General features: G+C 56.6%; 7 protein-coding genes and 1 non-coding gene across 8 annotated transcripts; 2 read left to right on the forward strand and 6 right to left on the reverse strand.

Annotated features, from left to right (window-relative positions):
* Window positions 1-266: 266 nt before the first annotated feature.
* On the reverse strand, window positions 267-391 carry SLS55_003761. The gene has a single exon. It is a non-coding gene; the product is annotated as a tRNA-Ala (tRNA).
* A 1,576-nt stretch (window positions 392-1,967) lies between these two features.
* Window positions 1,968-3,072, reverse strand: SLS55_003762 (uncharacterized protein; the record flags this gene model as incomplete). The annotated part of the gene is made up of 3 exons (XM_066775227.1): window positions 1,968-2,736; window positions 2,798-2,887; window positions 2,963-3,072. The coding sequence occupies 3 exons, from the start codon at window positions 3,070-3,072 to the stop codon at window positions 1,968-1,970; spliced, it is 969 nt and encodes a 322-aa protein (XP_066635346.1).
* A 4,757-nt stretch (window positions 3,073-7,829) lies between these two features.
* RFC3 (Subunit of heteropentameric Replication factor C (RF-C)) lies at window positions 7,830-9,216 on the reverse strand (the record flags this gene model as incomplete). The annotated part of the gene is made up of 4 exons (XM_066775228.1): window positions 7,830-8,664; window positions 8,739-8,890; window positions 8,941-9,028; window positions 9,086-9,216. 4 exons carry the CDS (start codon window positions 9,214-9,216, stop codon window positions 7,830-7,832), a joined length of 1,206 nt encoding a protein of 401 aa, XP_066635347.1.
* A 253-nt stretch (window positions 9,217-9,469) lies between these two features.
* ARC18 (subunit of the Arp2/3 complex) lies at window positions 9,470-10,431 on the forward strand (the record flags this gene model as incomplete). The annotated part of the gene is made up of 4 exons (XM_066775229.1): window positions 9,470-9,475; window positions 9,526-9,571; window positions 9,756-10,030; window positions 10,186-10,431. The coding sequence occupies 4 exons, from the start codon at window positions 9,470-9,472 to the stop codon at window positions 10,429-10,431; spliced, it is 573 nt and encodes a 190-aa protein (XP_066635348.1).
* Window positions 10,432-10,756: 325 nt separating this feature from the next.
* On the reverse strand, window positions 10,757-12,529 carry SLS55_003765 (uncharacterized protein; the record flags this gene model as incomplete). Its single annotated transcript, XM_066775230.1, has 4 exons — window positions 10,757-11,954; window positions 12,036-12,338; window positions 12,389-12,435; window positions 12,482-12,529. The coding sequence occupies 4 exons, from the start codon at window positions 12,527-12,529 to the stop codon at window positions 10,757-10,759; spliced, it is 1,596 nt and encodes a 531-aa protein (XP_066635349.1).
* Window positions 12,530-12,711: 182 nt separating this feature from the next.
* SLS55_003766 (uncharacterized protein) lies at window positions 12,712-13,246 on the reverse strand (the record flags this gene model as incomplete). Its single annotated transcript, XM_066775231.1, has 2 exons — window positions 12,712-13,097; window positions 13,147-13,246. 2 exons carry the CDS (start codon window positions 13,244-13,246, stop codon window positions 12,712-12,714), a joined length of 486 nt encoding a protein of 161 aa, XP_066635350.1.
* A 1,160-nt stretch (window positions 13,247-14,406) lies between these two features.
* On the reverse strand, window positions 14,407-15,590 carry SLS55_003767 (uncharacterized protein; the record flags this gene model as incomplete). Its single annotated transcript, XM_066775232.1, has 4 exons — window positions 14,407-14,901; window positions 14,951-15,140; window positions 15,185-15,396; window positions 15,465-15,590. 4 exons carry the CDS (start codon window positions 15,588-15,590, stop codon window positions 14,407-14,409), a joined length of 1,023 nt encoding a protein of 340 aa, XP_066635351.1.
* Window positions 15,591-16,532: 942 nt separating this feature from the next.
* SLS55_003768 (uncharacterized protein) lies at window positions 16,533-19,971 on the forward strand (the record flags this gene model as incomplete). Its single annotated transcript, XM_066775233.1, has 4 exons — window positions 16,533-16,783; window positions 16,836-16,962; window positions 17,083-17,177; window positions 17,232-19,971. 4 exons carry the CDS (start codon window positions 16,533-16,535, stop codon window positions 19,969-19,971), a joined length of 3,213 nt encoding a protein of 1,070 aa, XP_066635352.1.
* Window positions 19,972-20,532: the final 561 nt, after the last annotated feature.

Genomic DNA, 20,532 nt, shown 5'->3' on the forward strand with positions numbered 1-20,532 from the left:
CGGCTTCACGCTACACGTCGGCTTTGCCGAAAAGGCTTCCCCACTGCGTTTGGCAACAAAAAAAAGCCTTTTTGCCCAAAACCCTCATTTTCAACACCAAAAATCCTCCTCCACAAGAGCAAAAGAGAAGGTACAACCCTGGGATTAAACCAGGACTATTGGATCCGCGGTGAATCGAACCCCGGACCATGAGCCAAAACTGATGTTCAACCAGCGTTGAACAAAAAGAAAAAAAGATATAATACCGGAATTGAACCAGTTACTGTTGGATCCGCGGGGAATCTTTTTGAATGTTAGAATGATGCTCAAGAGATTCGAACGTGAAGGTAACTAACCGAACCCCGGACCACTCCCATGCTAAGGGAGTATTATACCACTAAACCACAGACCCGATGCGGCGCTTGTGCTGCTTTGATGGAAGAGTGGATAAATTTTGGCAATATATACTGTCTGCACATCCATTAGCGGTATCTCGACACTGCTGGCCCCTTGAATTGAGTACCTATGATGTTCTTTAATACCTGGTGAACGGATGAAAGGATATCTTGAACAGCCGTCTCGCTTGGAGAACTTGCATGGGCCTGTCTCAGGTTTGAAGATCAATAGACACCGGCACTGGAAGTCGGCAGTGAACTTGCATTAAGAGCGACAAGTTGTTCTTCGCATCCAGAACTGCATTACCTTCGAAGTGTATTACTTTCCCTCGATAAGAGTTATGCAGAAGTCACTCCACATTAGCCACCAAGCATCATTCACGGAAGCATACCGCTTGCGCCGGAGCGAATCCTGCCTCCTCTCAGTAAGCATTGCTCAGAACGGGATGTAAACGTTATTGCTCGAAATTTGAAATGACGGTTCGGATTCAGCCATGAGAAGAAGTCGTAGGGCAATGCATACTTCATTGCTTGGGCTACAGTGACTTGTTTGATATTTCGCACTGTGTGCTCCATGCTTTGTTTGCTACGTGCTCGATTATGCTTAGCTTATTTGTTGCTGGGTGATATTCGTAACGACCACTCTTCGCACTCATCAGCTGCGGTATCTATTTAGGATGAGGCCTGATGTTCCTGCGAGAATGAGAGTCAATTATGAACACCGTACTGACTCCGTGAGATGTATTGTCATAAATTGTCGTTTCATATGGCGCGATCCACCGACCCGCTCACCACCATGTTACAGGCTCTCTGATATTATAGTACTGTGGTTTTCCTACATAGGAAATTGAAACAATTATCTGAACACGGACATGTTTCAAACAGCCTTCCCATGTAAGCAGATAATTTTTTTCAGGCGTAGATGCGGCTTTCAACCTTTACAAGCACGTTCAGCCATAGGATTTCACTATTTACGTAGAGTCCAACCAGCTGTGACACGACATAAATAAGTGATTATCAGCCATTCGTCTCCAGACCAATCGAAATGCGCCAGTTAAAGTGTCGGTGGATCGTACCGCTTGAGGAAATGGTTTTGAGACCCATAGAGCCAGTTTTTTCTTGACGAAGCTACCGTATTACCGCGACGAGGTAAGGTTGTTCAGTTTGATTCGCTCAAGAGTTGGCGGAGAAGCACGTGTATCGCACAACTACTTTTCTTTGTGCTTCGATGAATTACTGATAGCGTCTAGTAGCGTAACGCTTGCCGAAAGCGGAGATCCAGTCTCAGCTTACGTGCCGTGTCCCATATGTCTACCGTATTCCTGTGGTCTCGATATCTTTCTTATATTACCGCCACCGTCTCTGCTTTTCATATTCCAGGCGCAGCCTCAACAGAAACAGGATCCTCCCTTGCGTTCAGCCGTCCTTCCTTTCCTCCTCTTCATTAAGTAAAAGACCAAAAAGCAAAAACGTAGTGGTATCAAACGAACGTCTCAGCCCAATAAAAAACAAAAAACCACCCCAACCAAAAAAAAAAAAGGAAAGTGTTGGCCTCTCCGCCTCTTCTTTCTTTCTTTTTTGTTTCCCTCACTCTCACCTCTTCCCCCTCCCTCTCAAATCCTGCAACGCCACCGGCTCGGGTTCAAACCACGCAGCGGCCTGATGCCCCGTCGTCCTTTCCTCAAACGCGCCCATAAACCCCTCCGTCTCCCCGCCACCAACGCCAACACCACCTCCTCCCCCCCGGGTCGTCGAATCCGCACGCGAAAGCCCCGCCGGCTCTCCCCCAAACAGATCCCCCACCACGAGCTCCGCCACCGTCGGATCGCCATAGTACAGCTTATGCCTATCGCCATCGTACGGCAGCGACGCGGTGTAGTGGTGTTCGCGGCGGTACTGACTGCTCGGCCTTTTGGCGGAGCCACTATCCTTCGTCCTCGACGACGCTCCCGTCCCGCTTCTCTCTCTCTTTACCCTGCTGCTGCTGTCATCGTGACCACCCCCCTCGGCGACGGCCTCGTCCCACCAGTCGCGCGTCAGCCGGCGCTCGCTCGCGTCCGAGTCGCTGCGGCGGCGGGTAGAGATAACAGCGACAGCAGACCCGTTCTTCGCCAAGCTAGCGTCGTCGCGGTCGTCGGGGTCGCTGCGGGGGTGGTAGTACGGCGTGGGCGACGGCCCGTGGGAGCCGGCCGACGAGGCGTTGGAGAACTGGTACGGCGCCTTGCGCGGCTCGGAGCGCACGATGACTTCCTGCATCACCTTGATGCCCGAGATGCGCGTCGCGAGGTATGGCCAGAAGATGGGCATCGAGGCGGTGCAGATGGCCAGGTTGACTTCGAGGACGGACATGAGGACGATGGGGCTGTGTGTGCCGACGCGTGGTTAGAGAGGGTGGAGGGGAATGCGGTTGAGGCTCAACGTACGGTGCGTACCACGGCGGGTCCACTGTTGGGTAGGTGCCGGCCTTGTTTTTGACGACGAAGCAAAGGCGGAGGGAGGCGGTGATGACGACGCTGTTTTACCGCGTTAGTATCCGTTTGTGATGTGTCTTTGAGGCGGTTTAGTTCGCCGCCAATAGGAAGACTCACAGTGTTCCAGCAGTGAAGAGTCCGGCCAGGCCGAGCTTCGCCCTCTTGCCAACCTGTGTCTTGTACAATACTGGTATAGGTGTGATAAGGATCACTGTGTCCAAGAACATGTTGGAAGAAGTGTGGCTGGCGTACGCTGCGTATGCGTTTTGGGGGCGGAAGTCGCCGAACATGATGCATTTCCCCTCTTTCATCAAATGCCACGACTTATCCACCGGATCGCATGCGAAGATCATAAGAAAAAGAAAGGTGATTCCCCATGCTGAAACGATGGCGATGAGGGCGACCAGGACGCGGAACATTCGCGGGTGGATGTTTCTCGGAAACATGCGAAGGTATTGTAATAGTAAGGACAGTTTGATGCTGGTTGTGGCGCCAGTGTAGGAAACGTTGGTAAGGTAGAACCACTGCACGACGTGAGTTGACGGGCTTAGTATCGGTGGTTGTTATTTTACGCACCATAAAATAGCTTTCGTAGGTGTCGTAATTCGGGCTCCCGTCCGGGTTTTTCGTGACTATGCTCGTCCAATGTAGGCCCAACCCGTTGGGAACCTCTGAAAACATGTCAGACAAAACGCACAGTTCAAATCAAGAAGGGATTCCCCGGTAAGGGGACAACTGAAGGTGATAGACTTACCATTACTCAATGTTATAGCTCCAAACAGTGCCCAGCCCTACTTCTCTCAGTTACGGTTCGGGATGAACTTGTAGATTCAGGGAGACGTACTGCTGCTATGCTGACGAATAGATCATCCCAACCAAGGGCGTGCACCAACTTCCAGCGCGACCACAACCTTAAACTCACGGCCGCCCATGACATAATCTGAAGAAGTCAGCGAGACTCGAAGCAGAGGGCGACGAGGAGAGGTACCATGCAAGTGATGGCCGAGGCTTGTATGGTGATTCCGCGGTTCACGACGGGAATGTAGTAGTCGACTGGTTGCAGAACGGGCGCCATGGCTTCCCGCAGATGTGGAGGGACTTCACTTGCATGCTACGACATGCGAGGATGCGGAGGCTTGGCTGGGGCGGCAGCGCAGTGTAATACCAGCACCGGGAAAGGGCAATGGCTTTGAAATGAATGGGTGAACCCGACAGGCTGGGCACGTGGTGTGGAGAGGTTTCAAAAGGTGAACGGCCCCGGGGTCCACTCTTCCAGGGTCATCATGGGGGTCGTCATGCTTAAGAGGAGCGGCTATGGTGTTCGTGCCGGCGGACGGCAAGTCTCAGGCGGGCCGGCCATGACTAGCGGCTGATCGCGCTGGGGAAGGAAGATTCAGGAGTGGCGCCGTCGCCGCGGGCTGGCACAGTGACGGTAGCACGCACGGGAGGGAGGCCGACTCAGACGGTCCATGAGGCCGAGCCGCGTGCAGAAGCGGGTCCGGCGGCGCACAGCCGACTCGGGGGCGTTATCGCGAGGAGCTATGGAGCAGAGTCATGCCGCGACGCGCATGGTTCGATGATCGGCGAGGCTCGGGGGGATAGGATGCCTGGGGCCTCGAGGGCCTCGCCGCACCAGCCTGCCGCTGCACATACAAGTGGCGGCGACGCTGGTTTCGCCGCCGCTCCTCCTGGCTTCCTTCCCCAGAATCGCCCTCCGTCTCCAACAAGCTCGCGGCGCTCCGGCTGGGCGCGTAGTTCCGGCCGCCGGCGCGGGCGCAGCGCGAGACCCGCCGGGCCGCAGCTGGGTGCCGGAGGTCCCTCCTGGACAGTGGGCCCTCGCGACGGTGGGAGGCCGTGATGTGTGATGTGTGATGTGCGGCGCTGCGCTGCTCCTGGCCGGTGACGGCTTCCGGAAGGCACGACGCAGGAACCAGCGCCCACCTGCAGCTGCAGCTTCCGAACGCGGCGCACGCACGCCGGCAGCGCCTACCGGTAGTATTACTCCATGGACGTCGTCTCGATCTACCGCTAGGGGCCAATGAGCCGGCACCTGTTACCATCCACCACCAGCACCTGGCCAGCTCGGCGGCGGCTGCTCACATGTGCCTGCCGCTGCGGCGCCTTACCCCAGACTTTTCCTAGCGGCGGGCAGCAGGCCGCGAAGTGGCAGCGCCAGCACCGCAGCCACCCAGTCACCCCGTCAGCAGTACCGCATCGCATGCATCCATCTGCCCTGGGGCTGCACCAATCGACTCGACCTGGGCGGGCCTCCGCGGGCTAGCGTACCGTCACGCCGCAACTTCGAACGTCTTGCAGAGTCTCCACTTTCTTAATCTGGGGAGAGAGTGTTGGATAGGCTTTGGTGCAGTTGCCGGCGTGCACCCAGTGCGGAGACTTTGCAGCTGGGAGGCGGCGCAGCGCTGCTCAGGCTCAGGCTTCGCGAGGGTGAGCCTGCCCGCCGCATCCAGCCCCAGCACCAGGCCCCAGGCCCCAGGCCCCAGGCCCCAGGAACCACGACCACAACCCTCGCGACACGTTGCCTGTTATTCCTCGCACTCCTATACTGCGTGACGACGCGGCGTCTCAGGCTGCCGTGGCCAGTGCTGGCCGCCGACTCGTGGAGGCCCGCTGCCATTTCCCGCCCTCCCCTCTATGATGAAATAAAGTGTGGATCTCGCCCCGGCCCACCCAATAGCGCCCTGTCCGCCGCGCCAGCCATGCGTGCCCGGCCAGCCTGTTTCTTCAGCTCGCGGTTCCTGATCGAGCATCTGCACATCTGCCGGCTGCACCCTTCGGGATTGCCGCCCGCGTCGACCAACAACCTCGAGGCTGGCTCACTGCACGGGCGCAGATCCGAGTCCAGGGTAAGCTGCCACCTGCTCTCTCACCAGTCCGCCGTCTCCATTGTTCCAGTCTCATCCAGCATCGGACCAACGTCACCGATGCAACATGCTACGGAGGCATGCGAGTGCAACGTACAAACTGACAAAAGACGGACTTTGCCATCATTGACGCGTGTGCTCAAGGATATCCCAGACGTCGAGCGTCAGGAGCTGTGCATGGAGCAGGGCCCAAGCCGAAGATAGAAACGCTTTTGCTCTCTTTTTCGGCCCATGCCGGTCGATCCCCACCAGAATGTTGCTCATCACCTCGCGCTCACGCTCCGCCGGAGGTATATCTGGTCAAGTCACACAGCCGTACAGCGTATCAAATGGCGCGGATCTACCTATCGTCGCCGCTCCTTACCTGCCTAGGCTACGCACAAATAGCAAGGCGCCCTCACATCTCATCCGCACCCTAATCCGTAAATCCGATTCTCTTAGGCACCCAATAGCCCATCCAATTGCCGGTTTAGTCCATCGGCGCCGTGGTGACACCAATTGATTCAGTATATCCAGCCCGTGCGGGTCGTGAAACTTTGTTGTTACTGATCCTTCATTTTCCCCATCTCCGTTGCCTACACATCCTCGAAATTCTGAATTTAAGCCCCCGACCACCCAACTGTTCGATCAACCTCGCGGCTCCCCTTTCTTCATCCCAACCATCTGCCGTACCGCACTGATCGTCCTTATCCGCATGCATGTGCACCTACCAATCCCGCCAAGCACACTTAAATAGAGCTCCGCTATCCATCACACTACCAGCCCTAGTGCCCAGCTCGCGGGAACCTATTCTCGCTTCACTAGTCAGTTATAGAGAACGAATCCAGAGAATACGATACGCACGAGCCCGACCACCAGGCCAAGCTCGCCCAATTCTCCATTCTTTCATTTGACCATATCAATTCGTTGGAGTGCTTCAATTTCCCTTGCGCCACCATTCTGCGCTATACTAACAATGACGAATCGTTATCTGTGAACGTTGCCGTCAGCCTTATGTAAGGCCGCCGGAGGCTAAGACTTCTCTACCGAGTGTTCGTGTTCAAGTGGATAGCGATGCGAACTGATAGGTAGAATACTCCACAACTAAAAAATTATGCATGAATCAGCAATTGGAAATGCCGCACATGCCGTCATCTTAACAACCGGCCTATATTAGTGCGTCGCTAGAAAAAACGTAGAAGACAGGAAAAGAAGCAGGGGAGGAAAAAATTGTGCCACTGGCTGGTAGGGCAATGTAAAGAACGGCTACGGATGCAGGACAGCATCACCATGAATGACAAACAACAGAAATTTCGCACTCTAGATAGTACATGGATAACCGCCTGCAAGACAAAAACTTGTACAGCTTTCCGAGGATTAGTAGAGTATTGCGTGTTGCTTGTGAGACAAAACGATGCTACAACCCAACTATGTTGAGGTAAAATTGTTGATTGAACCGAAAAAAAAGAGTAGAACAGAACACGCCATATTAATGGTTTGTCCAAGACTGTACCTTTTATACATCGGTCGATACCCTCTTATCCCTATATATCAGATGAATATCTCGGTGTTGTCGTCCCGGTGTCTATTGACTTTAACCCTCGCGCTACTCTGCCGATGCACTCCATGCTCGAGCCGTTGAACCAAGCGTTCGGAATTCGATATACACAGCTTTGTAAAGTGATATAAGTCCCCAGACGTAGACTTCGACTGCCTATAGGTAGGGTACAAAAGTTCCGATGGCTTTGGTTGCAGAGAGGTGAACTTTTACAGCCCATTGCGATGGCGTATACGTAGCCATCACATCCGCTCCTTCTGTCGATAAGGAACAAGAAGACTTTGCGAAGTGTTAGATTGCATATGCTGCGTTGAATCTGCCTGCATGAGTGGATGTATGCCTCACATTTATCAATTACCGGCATCAAACGTCCCGTCTGCATCTTCACCCGCAGACCTCACCCCCTTATCCCTCTACCCTTACTCTACTCAAGTATAGAAAATTCCATGCCACCGTGAACAACCGTCGTTTCGTTTCCTTGTAACGCCGATAACACCCATCATGCAAATGACCTTTTTCTTTTCCTCCCCCCTCCCGCCACCCTACTTCAAAAGTTAACTTTCCCTTACTTCCCCTTCGCCGCCGCCAATTCCGCACCATTTCTCACCACCCCAACCATCGCGCCCGTTTGCAACACCTCGCTGCCGCCACCGCTCAACCTATACTCGACCTCGCTCAAGCCCTCCATCCACGTCACCCGCGCCTGAGGGGGTACATCGAGCTGCGCCAACTCCTCGGCCAGCGCGGACAAGATATCCGCGAGCGCCAGGCCCTTGGCAGCCTTCAGGCGCTGGACATCCTGCAGACAAGAGCGCACATTGCTCGTCTCCAGCAGGGTGCGCAGGACGAACTTGACGTCGTCCGGATGCGGCGCGGCGATGCAATCATAAATCGTCGTCTCCGTAATCATCTCGCGCTCATCCACCTTCCGCTTCGCGCGCGCCGCGTCCTCGCCCTCCTCGCGCAACGGCGTGCTGCTCGCGTGGCAGGCCTGCAGCACGTTGAGGGCGCGGCGCATGTCCCCCTTGCTGAGGCGCACGAGGCTGTCGGTGGCGGCGGGCGAGATGCGCACGTCCTCGCGCGCGACGACGGTGTCGACGAGGCGGCGGATGTCGGGGGCGCGCAGCGGGCTGAAGCGGAAGCGCGTGCAGCGCGACAGCAGCGCGGGCGACAGCTTGTGCGTGTAGTTGGCGATGATGCAGAAGCGCGTGTTGGCCGTGTACTTCTCCATGATGCGCCGCAGCGCCATCTGCGCCGTCGCCGTCATCGCGTCCGCCTCGTCGAGGATGATGAGCTTGAAGCCCGCGAGCGATGGCGAGTTTGCGTTTGCGGCGCCGGCGGCCGCCGGTGCGGCGGTGGAGAAGATTTGCTTCGTGCTGCTGAAGGTCTTGATTTGTTCGCTGCGGAGGCATGGGATTGCGTGAGCGGTGTGTGCGCTTGGGGTTGCGAGATGGAGGGCGGACGGAGGGCTTACCGTACGACGTCAATGCCTCTGTCGTCACTGGCATTGAGCTCCAGGACCATCTGCCGCATGTTCTTGTTGCCATATATGCGCCGCGCCAGGGCGAGGACGGTAGACGTCTTACCGGTACCGGGAGGACCGTAGAGGAGCAGGTGTGGTAGCCTCTAGACATTTGTTATTAGGGAGCATCCAGTGTTACGTCGTAGGCACGTACGTTGGAGTCGACGAATTTGTTAATGGTCGCGAGGATGTCCTGGTGGCCGGACACATCGTCGAGGGTGTCGGGGCGGTATTTTTCGACCCTGTATGCCCGATTAGCTACAGTGCATGGAGTGAGGCCTGAATGAGCTTCTACACACCAGGGAAGGGTATCCGCGGCCTCGACAGGCAGGTTTGCGGCGCTGCGCTTGCCCTTCGCAGCCATGTTAGATGCGCTGAACTCGATGGCGGGCGCATCGACGTCCATATCGTCGCCTTCGAAGTCGGACATGGTGGGCGACAGTGCTGAGGGAGAGGGAGGAGAAGCACGAAGCGTAGAACCGACGTGAGAGTGTGGCGGAGAAAGCAGGACGCGTTGAGGAACGGAAGACGCGCCTGTGGCTCACGCGGGGCGCGTAAATTGATGCAAACGCAACAAACGTCAGCCCTGCGGTCGGGTTCGGGCAGGCCCGCATCATAGGACAGCGCCCGCCCCCCAGAGATTCCCCCGTAACCCAAGCTCCATACATCCCACCACCGCCAAAATGCCCGTACGTCGCCGCAATCCTGCGCTATGCATGCCCTGCTGACATGCCGACAGGCCTACCACTCCGTCTTCCTCGATGAGCCCAACCAGCACATAATAGGTACCCGCTCCCGCCGCAGCCCCCGCCAGCTCCCCGCAGGCACCACCACGGAGCTGCATCGTCTCGTATCCTCTCCCACACCACCAATGCGGCTCCCGACGCCACCATAACACACGCCCCGCTTCCTCCTCCTTCTCCAACATCGTCCCCTCGCTCACACGAAATGTTTCCTCTCGCTCCACAGGCAACCTCGCGCTGCTGCCGCTGCGCACGCGCACGCGCGGCCCGGCGATGCAGCTGCCCCCTCTGCCGGCCGACGTGACGGAGCTGACGGTCGAGGCGTCGCACGAGTCGTACGACCCCGTCGACGAGATCCTCGCCCTCTTCCGCGCCAACACCTTCTTCCGCAACTTCGAGATCAAGGGCCCCGCCGACCGCGTCCTCATCTACGGCATCCTCTTCGTCAGCCAGGCCCTGGGCAACATCAAGCCGAGCATGAGCAGGAGGGAGGCCGAGAAGGTGCGTAACACGTCCTCTTGGGGAAATACAACAAGGAGCAACACCGTTGGCGGAGGGTGACGTGAATGGGAGGGAAGGGGGAAACGGTTGCGGTGTAGGAGTTGCGGTTACGCGGCAGATTTTTGCTGACGCTGCTTCGGCGTGATGACTACCAGGCCCTGATGAACCTCGCGCTCGACAACAACTTCGCCATCCCCGGCGATGCCAGCTTCCCGCTCAACCAGGCCTTCGAGGCCCCGGCCAACCGCAACGATGCCGAGACCCTCCGCCAGTACCTCGCACAGGTGCGTCAGGAGCTTGCCGTCAGGTTGCTGAACCGTGTGTATGCCGAGGACCAGGCGGCGCCGAGCAAGTACTGGCTCAGCTTCATCAAGAGGAAGTTCATGAACAAGTCGTTGTAGAGGAGAGTATGAGTGGCTGTAGGGCGATGAACGTCGGGGGATTTTGCCGAAGCAAGCGTAAGACTGCAGGTCCGTGGTCATGGGAAATGGCGCTGGTATTACGTCCAAGATCTCGTGTTGCACGCACGACGAAAGCATAATCAAATGAGCGTCTGGTTTAGATTTATCTGAGTAAAACAAAGGTCCGTGATCATAGCATCTCTGATGAGCAGCCAGATGTATCTCCTTAAAATGCAAAGTCGGCTTCGGCGACCCCATCGAATATAGCAAGTGTAGCCACGCACAAGTGTTGTAACAATTGTCCGCATTGTCAGTCATTGGTTAGCTAGCCAGTGCGCAACCTCTTCGGTGTCGGGTGCTTGAATTCCGAAGTCAGAGCAACCTCCCAGAAGTCAGCATCGTTGGTGCCTTGATCGAAATCCGATGAAGACTGTCTTTTTCCCGAAGACGTAGCGCCATATTGTTGCTGGGGGAGCGAGTTTTGAGTCATTTCCTGGTCAAAGTCAAAGGATGGCTGCCTCGTTTCTTGAAAGTCCATGGCCTCGTCATCTTTCTGCTCAGTCAGCGAGAGCTGTCTCATATCTTCGCGTATGCCCTTTTCATCAGGATGCAATGGATTTGGTACGGAGGAACGCGGCGGGAGGTATTGCTCGGCACTGCCAGAACGGTAAAGCGTCTGCAGATCTTGTTCCTTCGCGTGGTGTTTCAGTGTCAGAAGCTGTGTTGGAATTAGTTGCTGCTGGCCTTGGTTCTCTTGGTCAATATCCTGTCGAGAATTAGAATCTTGCTGCACCACGCGTCCTGTAACAGGCTGTCTAGTCTCGATTAAAGGCGGTCTAGGTGAGTAGGTAGCTGCAATGCGCTTGGCGGGTGTCCACTCTTCAGACGCAGTACCTCCCCAAGATTGTGGCGGTCGAGGGATCTCTGACTCTTCTCCTGAATCTATCGAGGGAGTTGCCGAGCTCGCTCTTGGGCAGGCCGCCTCTTCAGTTATGACCGGCATCATTGAAGATTGGCCCGATAGTAGGTCGACGATAGGGAGGGGCCGGCGTTCGGGCAACGTGGGTGGTGGAAAGAACTGAGATGTGTTAAGCTCCATCTGCGGACGAGATGGAGGAATGCGCTCGATGATCCTAAAAGTCCTTCTTCGAGGCTCCCAGTCTTTGGTGACATGCTGGTACACCGCTTTGAATTCATCATCATGGGCACGGTTCGAGAACCAGTCATGCTGCAGAGCCTCCTTCGCACTCAGGCGGTCGTTCTCATCTAGTACGACTGTCCGACGGATGAAATCCTTCGCTCGACGTCCGACTCTTTGCCAGGCTGGATCATTATCCAGAATGTCAAGATTGCATCTGCTGCTCAAGATCTTGACGGCAGCTTCCTGGTTTTCGGCATCGTTTTCGTGGAACATCGGTTTGCCAGTTAATAGTTGAGCGGTAACACAGCCAACAGACCACATGTCGACCGCCTTGGAGTATCCCGAACCGAAGGGAATCTTTGAATTCCGTTTGAAGATTTCCCTGTAATTCAATTAGTAAATCAGTAAAAGATTGCAAATTCACGCGAGTTCCATGTGAGTGTAATAGCAGATATTCACGTACGGAGCATTAAAGCCGAGTGTTCCCGCCATAGTCTTCATTCTTTGAGCTGCGTCCTCTTCGGGCAAGTAGCGCGCTTGACCGAAATCAGTAATGACAGCTCGAGATGCGGTCCTTGTCGATGTCAGTAACACATTGTCTGGCTTAATGTCCCGATGAACGATGCCATTGTTGTGCAGGTACTCGACGCCTTTGAGAACCTGGTACACGATCACGCCGGCTTCAATGGTGGGCATTCCGGATTCATGCCTGTTCGTTATGAAGGAGAAGAGATCGCCTCCCGGAATGAGTTCTTGGAAGATGTAGCTGCAAAATTCCAGTAAGACCCAAGAGGATTGGCAAGCGGATTGACTTACAAGCCTGCATCGCTGTGGTAGACCTTTTCCAGCTTGATGATGTTCGGCTACTTTGTCAGAAAATTGTATTAAAGGAACGGTTTGTACACTTACGTGATCGAGGTCTTTCAAGACCTCAAATTCACGTGCGAGTCTTTCCATATATCTTCCTTGTTGGTGCAAACGGTCGAGGTCAACAAGTTTACACGCGACCTGCCGTTGAGTCTTCCGGTGGATGGCTACGTGGACTGCACCATAGCCCCCCTCTCCAATCACGCGAGGTTTGACGTGATATCGATGAGAAATGACCTAGAACAGTAAGACCTTCACCTGACACCAAGGATTCACATGTAGCTTGCCTTCATGTCCATTTTCAGCTCGGGAGAGAAGACACGGTCCTTGCCTCTATGTTCTCCTTCCACGCGGTACCGAAGGAACTTCATGGGAGCGAGCCATAACTCGTCACTGTCTTCAAGAAGAGTGATCTGGACGTGAGGGCGCATCATGACAGTCTCAAGCGTATGGGCTCTCTTGAGGCGAGTGCCGTTCGTCGAGACGTCCTCAGCATAGACGAGAGGCTCGATTCCCCACTGTCCATCATTATCGAAGAGAATGCAGTGGAATTTCAGGTGACGTTTGGAGACTGTCTGGTGTGCATAGTGCAACTCCGGCGAATCCCTTCCAAGGTGAAACTCCTGGTTGGCGCGGATCGGTATCCGTGAACTCAGGTCTACATGTGAGTCAGGTGGAGACTCCAGAGAGGATGCGCAACCACAGACCTGAGTCTCTGCCATCGTACTCGTAAGCTGCATCCCGGACATCGAGGAAGGCGACCGGGGGCCCAGCTTGACCCTTTGGAGGTGCAGAGGATTCCACCATCTTCCCCGCTCGGTAGCCCCTCTCGACGGTTGCGATTCCCCGCCTGGGCAGACGGCTCGTGAAAACGGACGGGTGACGCGTTGCGAGTGGCAGCGAATGGCCAGCGCGCCTTGGCGTGTGTCACTGGCAGGCGCCTGTCACGAGGACCGGGCCTAACTTTCTGACTAATCTGCGCTATACCGGTAGCGGCTAGGCTCGCTTAAGCACCACACAAGAACACTGCGGAGCAGCTTCAGACCATCTTCTTTCCACACCAACGGACCTCATCTCGACAACCAGGTAAGCACGAATTTTGCCCCTCTGCGCCGCTCAATGGCTGCCAGGAGGCCGCAGTAACTCGCTGCAGCCTTCGGCAAGCTCACTGCAGCGAGTGCACTCTCCCGCCGATCACGCGACTGACTGTTCTCAGTTCATCTAGTTTTCAAGATGAGAGCGAAGTGGAGGAAGAAGCGCGTCAGACGCCTCAAGCGTAAGAGAAGAAAGGTTCGCGCGAGAAGGTATGTTCCTCCCAGCTCAACAGCTACCCCGCCTTCGATTCCAGCTCGCTGACGAAATTGCAGCAAATAAACGACTCGCCTTCTCGAGCACTGTCACCCCGCTACCTACCATGAGAACGACTTCACCAATCAACAATCCTTGACACGGCTCGCAATCGACTTCACCAACTCGGCTCTCGGAGCATTACGTCATTCCATCGGCAACGAAGGCACGGCGGCTATGGGCGCGGAGCGTGGACCGACTGCGAATCTCAATCTTGGATTATCGCACAGTGGGAAGATGGGGCAACTGGTCGAAATTCCTTCGAGGATACAGAGCGTTTACGCTACCGCATTCGGGCAGACCTGTTTCTAACACCGGCACTTTGGGGCCTTTGAAACCGTCTCGCCTTAGTCGATTAGGCACAATGAAAGTCCTGATCAACGATGAGATTCAACGTGCTTGATGTGAACCTGTGCATACGGAACCTCATTTGTCACGCCAACATGGAGATTACCTACTCCATCATTGGCCCTCTTTCAGTTCCAAGAGTGAAACAGTGCGAAAAATTGACTTGACGGCCTTCACCCCACGGCTCGCCAGGTCTCATTACGCTCTGACATGCAATCGTCCAGATTCAATTTCAAAAATTTGCGCCCAGATGGGTATCAACGCACAATCGCTTAGGCCGACTTCTCCAAAATGAACTGTTGCGTCACCTCCAGCGCTGGACCGGCGTGCTCACACACGGACGGCGGAAATAAGGCAAAGGCGTGGGGCGCCCCAGTGAAGATCTTGGTGATTGCCTCGCTCCCGGTGCATCTCCACTTGACGGTCATCATCAGGGTGTCGTCCAAAAGAGGATCCTCGGTCCCGCACGTGAACAGCGCTGGCGGCAGTGTTGCCCTCCCGAACTGATACAGATCCTCGTAGAACGGTGAGATGGCTGGCTCACGCCGCTGCTCTTGCGTTCTGTCGGGCAAATACGCATCCGTGAAATGCGCCATTGCGCTCTGGTCCAGGACCAGTGGACCGTGTCTCTTGAAGTTCTTTGCTTGCGGCAGAGTGTAGGACAGGTCGTAGACGCCATATTGCAGAAGCAATCCTCGCAAAGAGAAGCCCGACTGCATCTTGAGGAAATGGAGCACCGTCAAGACGCTGAGATTGGCACCAGCCGACTGTCGTCAATATTAGCTAAAGCGCGAGTGGCTGAAGACGGAAGCCTACGTCTCCACCGATGAACATCAGATCAGCACCATAGTTGGGCTTCGCCTTCCTGCTGAGCCAGTCCGCAGCGTCAATACAATCGTCGAGTCCGGCAGGGTAAGGGTGCTCAGGCGCCAGTCTATAACCGATACTAACAACTGCGAGCTGGCAACCGTCGGCGAGCGACTTGATGTACGTGTCTGAGCTGGACCTGTTCAACGCGAGATTCACAAGGTGCACACGGCGGGAGCCTACTGTTTCTCCGAGTTCAGCACGAAACCGCCGCCGTGGATATGCATGAAGACGCCCCTCACGTCGCCGCTTGCAGGCTTGAACATGCGGCAGGGAATGTCGCGGCCGGCATCCCGGGAGGGCATCTGGAAGTCGACGCCAGATTCGAGCACGAGAGGCTTGGGCAAAGCAGTCTCCCCGTTCCAACGCATCTGGCGGAACTTCTCTGCCCCGACCTGCACGCGCGGAGCTCAGCATGCGGTTCCTGTCGCGTCGTGCGACTTGTCAGACTCGACAGCCTTACCTCGTGCCACTTCGGAATGCTTAGCTGCGTCTCGATGAGCCTATCGTTTAGCGCAGCGGTTGCGCTGCTGATTCTAGACTCGTCGAACTTGGAGTCGTCGAGGACGAGGTCACTGGCGAGAGGCATCGTGAACGCCCGCAGCTTCGAGAGCGTGCAGAAGAGAGCGCAGACATGATCTCTATCGTTGTAATGCTCAGCGTGTCCGCGTGAGGCGAGCACGGCATGCTGATTGCTGGCTATCTGGACCGGCAGTGGGGGGAAGGCGCCAGGGGCCTCGGAAAAAGCGGCCGAAAACGCGGGGCGGGAGGAGCGATGCACAGCTGCTGCAGCTCCGTCACTCGTCCACTGCAACCAGCACACGACGCACGCGCGCGCTGATACCGGCGGCATCCTCTGGCCTGACCAACTTTCTCCGATCTCACAGCAAGGCGCAGCATGAGGCCGGCTGGCAGGTGGAGACTCGTTCCTTGCTATCGTCCAGCCAAGAGCTCACGCATCCTTGGCCGCTCCCCATTTTACGCATTTGGTCACGAGACTGGCCGCTTGGAGGGCCAATTGTACCCGGGTACCTTCCCCTCGCCTCTCAGTAATCGCCCTTGTCGGACACAGTTCCAATCGGGCCCATGGCAGCCTCACGATGTACCCCTCCTGCCGCGCCATCATTGGCCACTGTTGCCTCCCCCAAGAGCGCCATGGAGTACACTGACCTCTTGAGCGATTGATCCGAGCTCAGCCAAGAGTCCAAGTACGGCGGAACATGCCCAGCCACAGCAGTCCCGCGGTCGAGCTGGGACTAAGGCGTTTCCGGGGGCCCCGTTGAGCGCTGTGTGGCGGGAGGTGCTGCTGACGCCGGCACCTCGCAGTGTGAGGCGACGGGAGCCGAGCCACAAGCCAAGGATGCAGCACTGGGCCCATACACGGCAGGCCTGGCCTATTTAACGTCCACCCCGCGACCCCGCAGCCTGGGCTACGTCCTTTTAGGATATCGTCCTTTGTGACAGTCTCCCTTTGTCTGCCACCTTCCATCCGCTTCCCCGGGACCCCTCAGATCGCACCTCAGCCTAGTGAATGGGGATAGAAGACACCACCCTTGATGTCGAGGAGACGACTGAACCTCCTATACGTGGCCCCGTAGAGGAACGTATCTCCAAGGGCACTGCTTCTCCCGCCGAGAAGGAAGCCGGATCTGCCGGCACCACGCTGACCTCTGCGCCATCGACCGACCTCTCCACAGACGACGGTAAAGAAGGCTGCGGCTTCAAGGACGCCCACACCGTACCCGCGGCCATCGTCGCCCGGGTACTAGGCGTTGATCCTCAGTAAGCCCGCCCCCTCCATGCAGTCGTGGCACCGATGGCTAACGGAAGCCAGAAATGGCCTCACTCGTGCCGAAGCCGCGTCTCGCCTTGAGCGAGATGGGCTTAACAAAGTTGAGGGAGCTAAAGGGCTTTCCTTGTGGAAAATCATGTTGAGACAGGTCTCGAACAGCCTGACCCTAGTATGTAGACCAGCGACGTTAGCCATCAACAACGGGTGGTGAATGTTGCGCATTGATGACTTCGTCGCAAGACGACACTCAAATGCCTGTGCCTCGTTCCTGCATCACTGACCCAACTAGGTCCTTTTGATTGTCATGGCCCTTAGCTTCGGCATTGATGACTACATCGAGGGCGGTGTCATAACGGCTGTCATTCTACTCAACATCGTCGTCGGGTGAGACACACCAGCTTTCTTGTGCAGCGAACTCTGCTGATGCATTTGAACCAGATTCGTCCAAGACTACCACGCAGAGAAGGCCATCATGTCATTGTACGCGTTATCCGCGCCCGTTTCCAAGGTAATGCGAGACGGTGCAATTGAGCATGCCAAAGCCGAGACTGTAGTCGTTGGTGACATTGTCCACCTCAATGTCGGGGACATTGTGCCTGCAGACCTGCGGCTCATTGACGGTATCAACGTGTCCACCGACGAAGCTCTCCTGACCGGAGAGTCCCTGCCCGTGAACAAAACCCCACACAAGATTTTCGAGAACTACTCCGACATACCCGTCGGAGATCGCACCAACATGGCATACTCTGCCACCACCATGTCTCAGGGAAGAGCTACTGGTATTGTTGTGGCAACCGGCGTCAACACTGAAGTGGGACAGATTGCCGAGATGCTGCGCAGCCGTGGCCGAGTGACCGAAGGATCCAACATCGCCGTCCGTTCCTGGAACCGTTTCAAGAATGGCTTCAAGGTTGTGTTGGGTCTGGAAGGAACTCCCCTGCAGATCAAGCTGAGCAAATTCGCTCTACTCCTCTTCGCCCTGGCCATCCTCCTCGCCGTCATCGTCTTCTCCGCGGCCAAATGGGACGTTCGGGGTGAAGTTCTCATCTACGGCATCTGCGTAGGGGTTGCGGTCATTCCGGAATCCCTCATCGCGGTGCTTACCATTACGATCGCGGTTGGCACCAAGGCCATGGCCAAGGGCAATGTCATTGTCAGGAAGCTCTCCGCTCTCGAAGCCGTTGGAGGCGTTACCAACATTTGCTCCGACAAGACGGGAACCCTGACACAGGGCAAGATGATTGCTAGGAAGGCATGGATCCCGGCCATGGGAACAATGACGATCCACGACACCACCAACCCCTTCGACCCTTCGAGTGGTTTTGTCAGGATGAATGACTGTGATATCGACATTGAAGAATACGATGATTCAGCTCACCTGGACACTTTCTTGAAGGCCATCGCCCTGTGCAACCTCTCATCCGTCTACAAATCTTCTGCGGACGACGCATCAGTGAGCACTGCCTCGGAGGCCGGATGGGTCAGCGTCGGCGAGCCCACAGAGATTGCTCTCCAGGTCCTCGCAATGCGTTTCAACTCGGGCAAAGCCACTTTGATGGACGGCGGGAACTTGGAACTGCTGGCTGAATTCCCGTTTGACTCCAACTTCAAGCGCATGACAGTCATCTACAAGGACAAGACTGAAACTGCTGCCCACGCATACATGAAAGGTGCGGTTGAGGTCATGCTGCCCGCCCTCCTGAGCTCTGATTCGGAAAAGAAGCAGATCAGTGCCGTGGCGGAGGAAATGGCCGGCAACGGCCTTCGCGTTCTCTGCGTCGGTCAGAAGCTGGTGCCGAATGATGACCCGAAGCAGCTCACCGACCGCGCTACCGCTGAATCGAGTATCGGCTTCGTCGGTCTCGTAGGCTTGTACGATCCACCACGTCTGGAGACGGCCGAAGCAGTGCGCAGGTGCCAGATGGCCGGCATCACAGTGCATATGCTGACGGGAGATCACATCAAAACGGCCACAGCCATCGCACATGAGGTCGGCATTTTGAGCGGTGCCGCACCGAACTCAAACTCGGGGTCTGCCATCATGCCCGCATCCGAGTTCGACAGGCTCTCTGACGAAGAGGTCGATGCCATCGAGACGCTGCCCCTGGTGCTGGCCCGATGCAGTCCCAAGACGAAAGTGCGCGTGGTCCAAGCCATGCACCGCCGGAACGCCTTCTGCGTCATGACAGGCGACGGCGTAAACGACGCGCCCGCCCTCCGCATCTCGTCGGTCGGCGTGGCCATGGGGCTGAACGGCAGCGACGTGGCCAAGGAGGCGGCCGACATGGTGCTGACGGACGACAACTTCGCATCCATCGTCAAGGCGGTCGAGGAGGGCCGGCGGCTGTTCGACAACATCCAGAAGTTCCTGCTGCACCTCCTCATCTCCAACATCTCGCAGGTGCTCCTACTGCTCATCGGGCTCGCGTTCAAGGACGCCGACGGCAACTCGGTCTTCCCGCTCTCGCCGCTCGAGATCCTGTGGGTCAACCTCATCACCTCGTCCTTCCTCGCCCTCGGCCTGGGCGTCGAGGAGGCCCAGCCCGACATCATGCTGCGCCCGCCGCACGACCTGCGCGTCGGCGTCTTCACCCCCGAGCTCATCGCCGACAAGTTCATCTACGGCACCTTCATGGGCTCGCTCTGCATCGCGGCCTTCACGTCCGTCGCCTTCGGCGTCGGGGGCGGCGACCAAGCGCTCGGCCGCGACTGCAACGAGGGGTGGAACGACTCGTGCGGCACCGTCTTCCGCGCGCGCGCGACGACGTACGCGACGCTGTCGTTCCTGCTGCTCGTCACGGCGTGGGAGGTCAAGCACTTCAGCCGCAGCCTGTTCAACCTGTACCCACACGTCGAGGGCGGCCCGCGTTTCGGCTTGTCCGTCTTCGGCGCCGTCTGGCGCAACCGCTTCCTCTTCTGGGCCGTCGTCGCGGGCTTCGTCATCACCTTCCCCGTCGTCTACATCCCCGTCATCAACCGCATCGTCTTCAAGCACGAGGCCATCACGTGGGAGTGGGGCGTCGTCGTCGCGTGCCTCGTCGTGTACCTGGCGGCGGTGGAGAGCTGGAAGGCGGTCAAGAGGCGGTTCGGGCTGGGGAGCGGCAAGTATCGCTTGTTGACGGTGGAGGATGCGGAGATGAGGGCGGGGTTGGCGCCGCTCGAGGGGGGGAAGGTTTGAGTGTTGTTGTGTTGCCGCTGGCTTCTTTGGGCGTGAGGTGTATGCCAACATCGCGCAGAGAAGAGTGGTTGGTATGATTGTGGGAGAGTTGGGGGACTAAATTGTCATGTGAGACAGGATGGGAGGGCTGACGACGGATCGGGACACACTCTTTTTTTTTCTGGCAGTTGTCGGAGTTTGGATTTCAGGGATCTTTGGGCACGCACCTGTCCGTTCGTTATCGTCATGAGTTATGTCCAACGCAGCACGCTCTTTTGATAAACACAGCCCCAGACGGGGGGACGCAAATCAAGCATATTCTTGCCCCCCACCCACCCATCTTCCATGCTGCACGCTCCGCTCGCTGTTCAGCGCGTGTACCTCGTCTCACTGACATAATCCTTCTTCGGGCCCTTGACAACGTACGTCACCACCATCCCCTCGCCTTGCTGCTCACCACCACCAAAAACAAACGTGGCATCATACACATCCTCCCCACACGGATGCCTCCCCCTCGCCTCGAGCCTCCGCCTCCCCCCCTGCCCGCCGACCCCGCGAACCTCCATATCCAAAAACAAGTAA

The sequence above is a fragment of the Diplodia seriata genome (genome assembly GCF_021436955.1).
Source record: "Diplodia seriata strain FDS-637 chromosome Unknown scaffold_3, whole genome shotgun sequence".
Classification (NCBI taxonomy): domain Eukaryota; kingdom Fungi; phylum Ascomycota; class Dothideomycetes; order Botryosphaeriales; family Botryosphaeriaceae; genus Diplodia; species Diplodia seriata.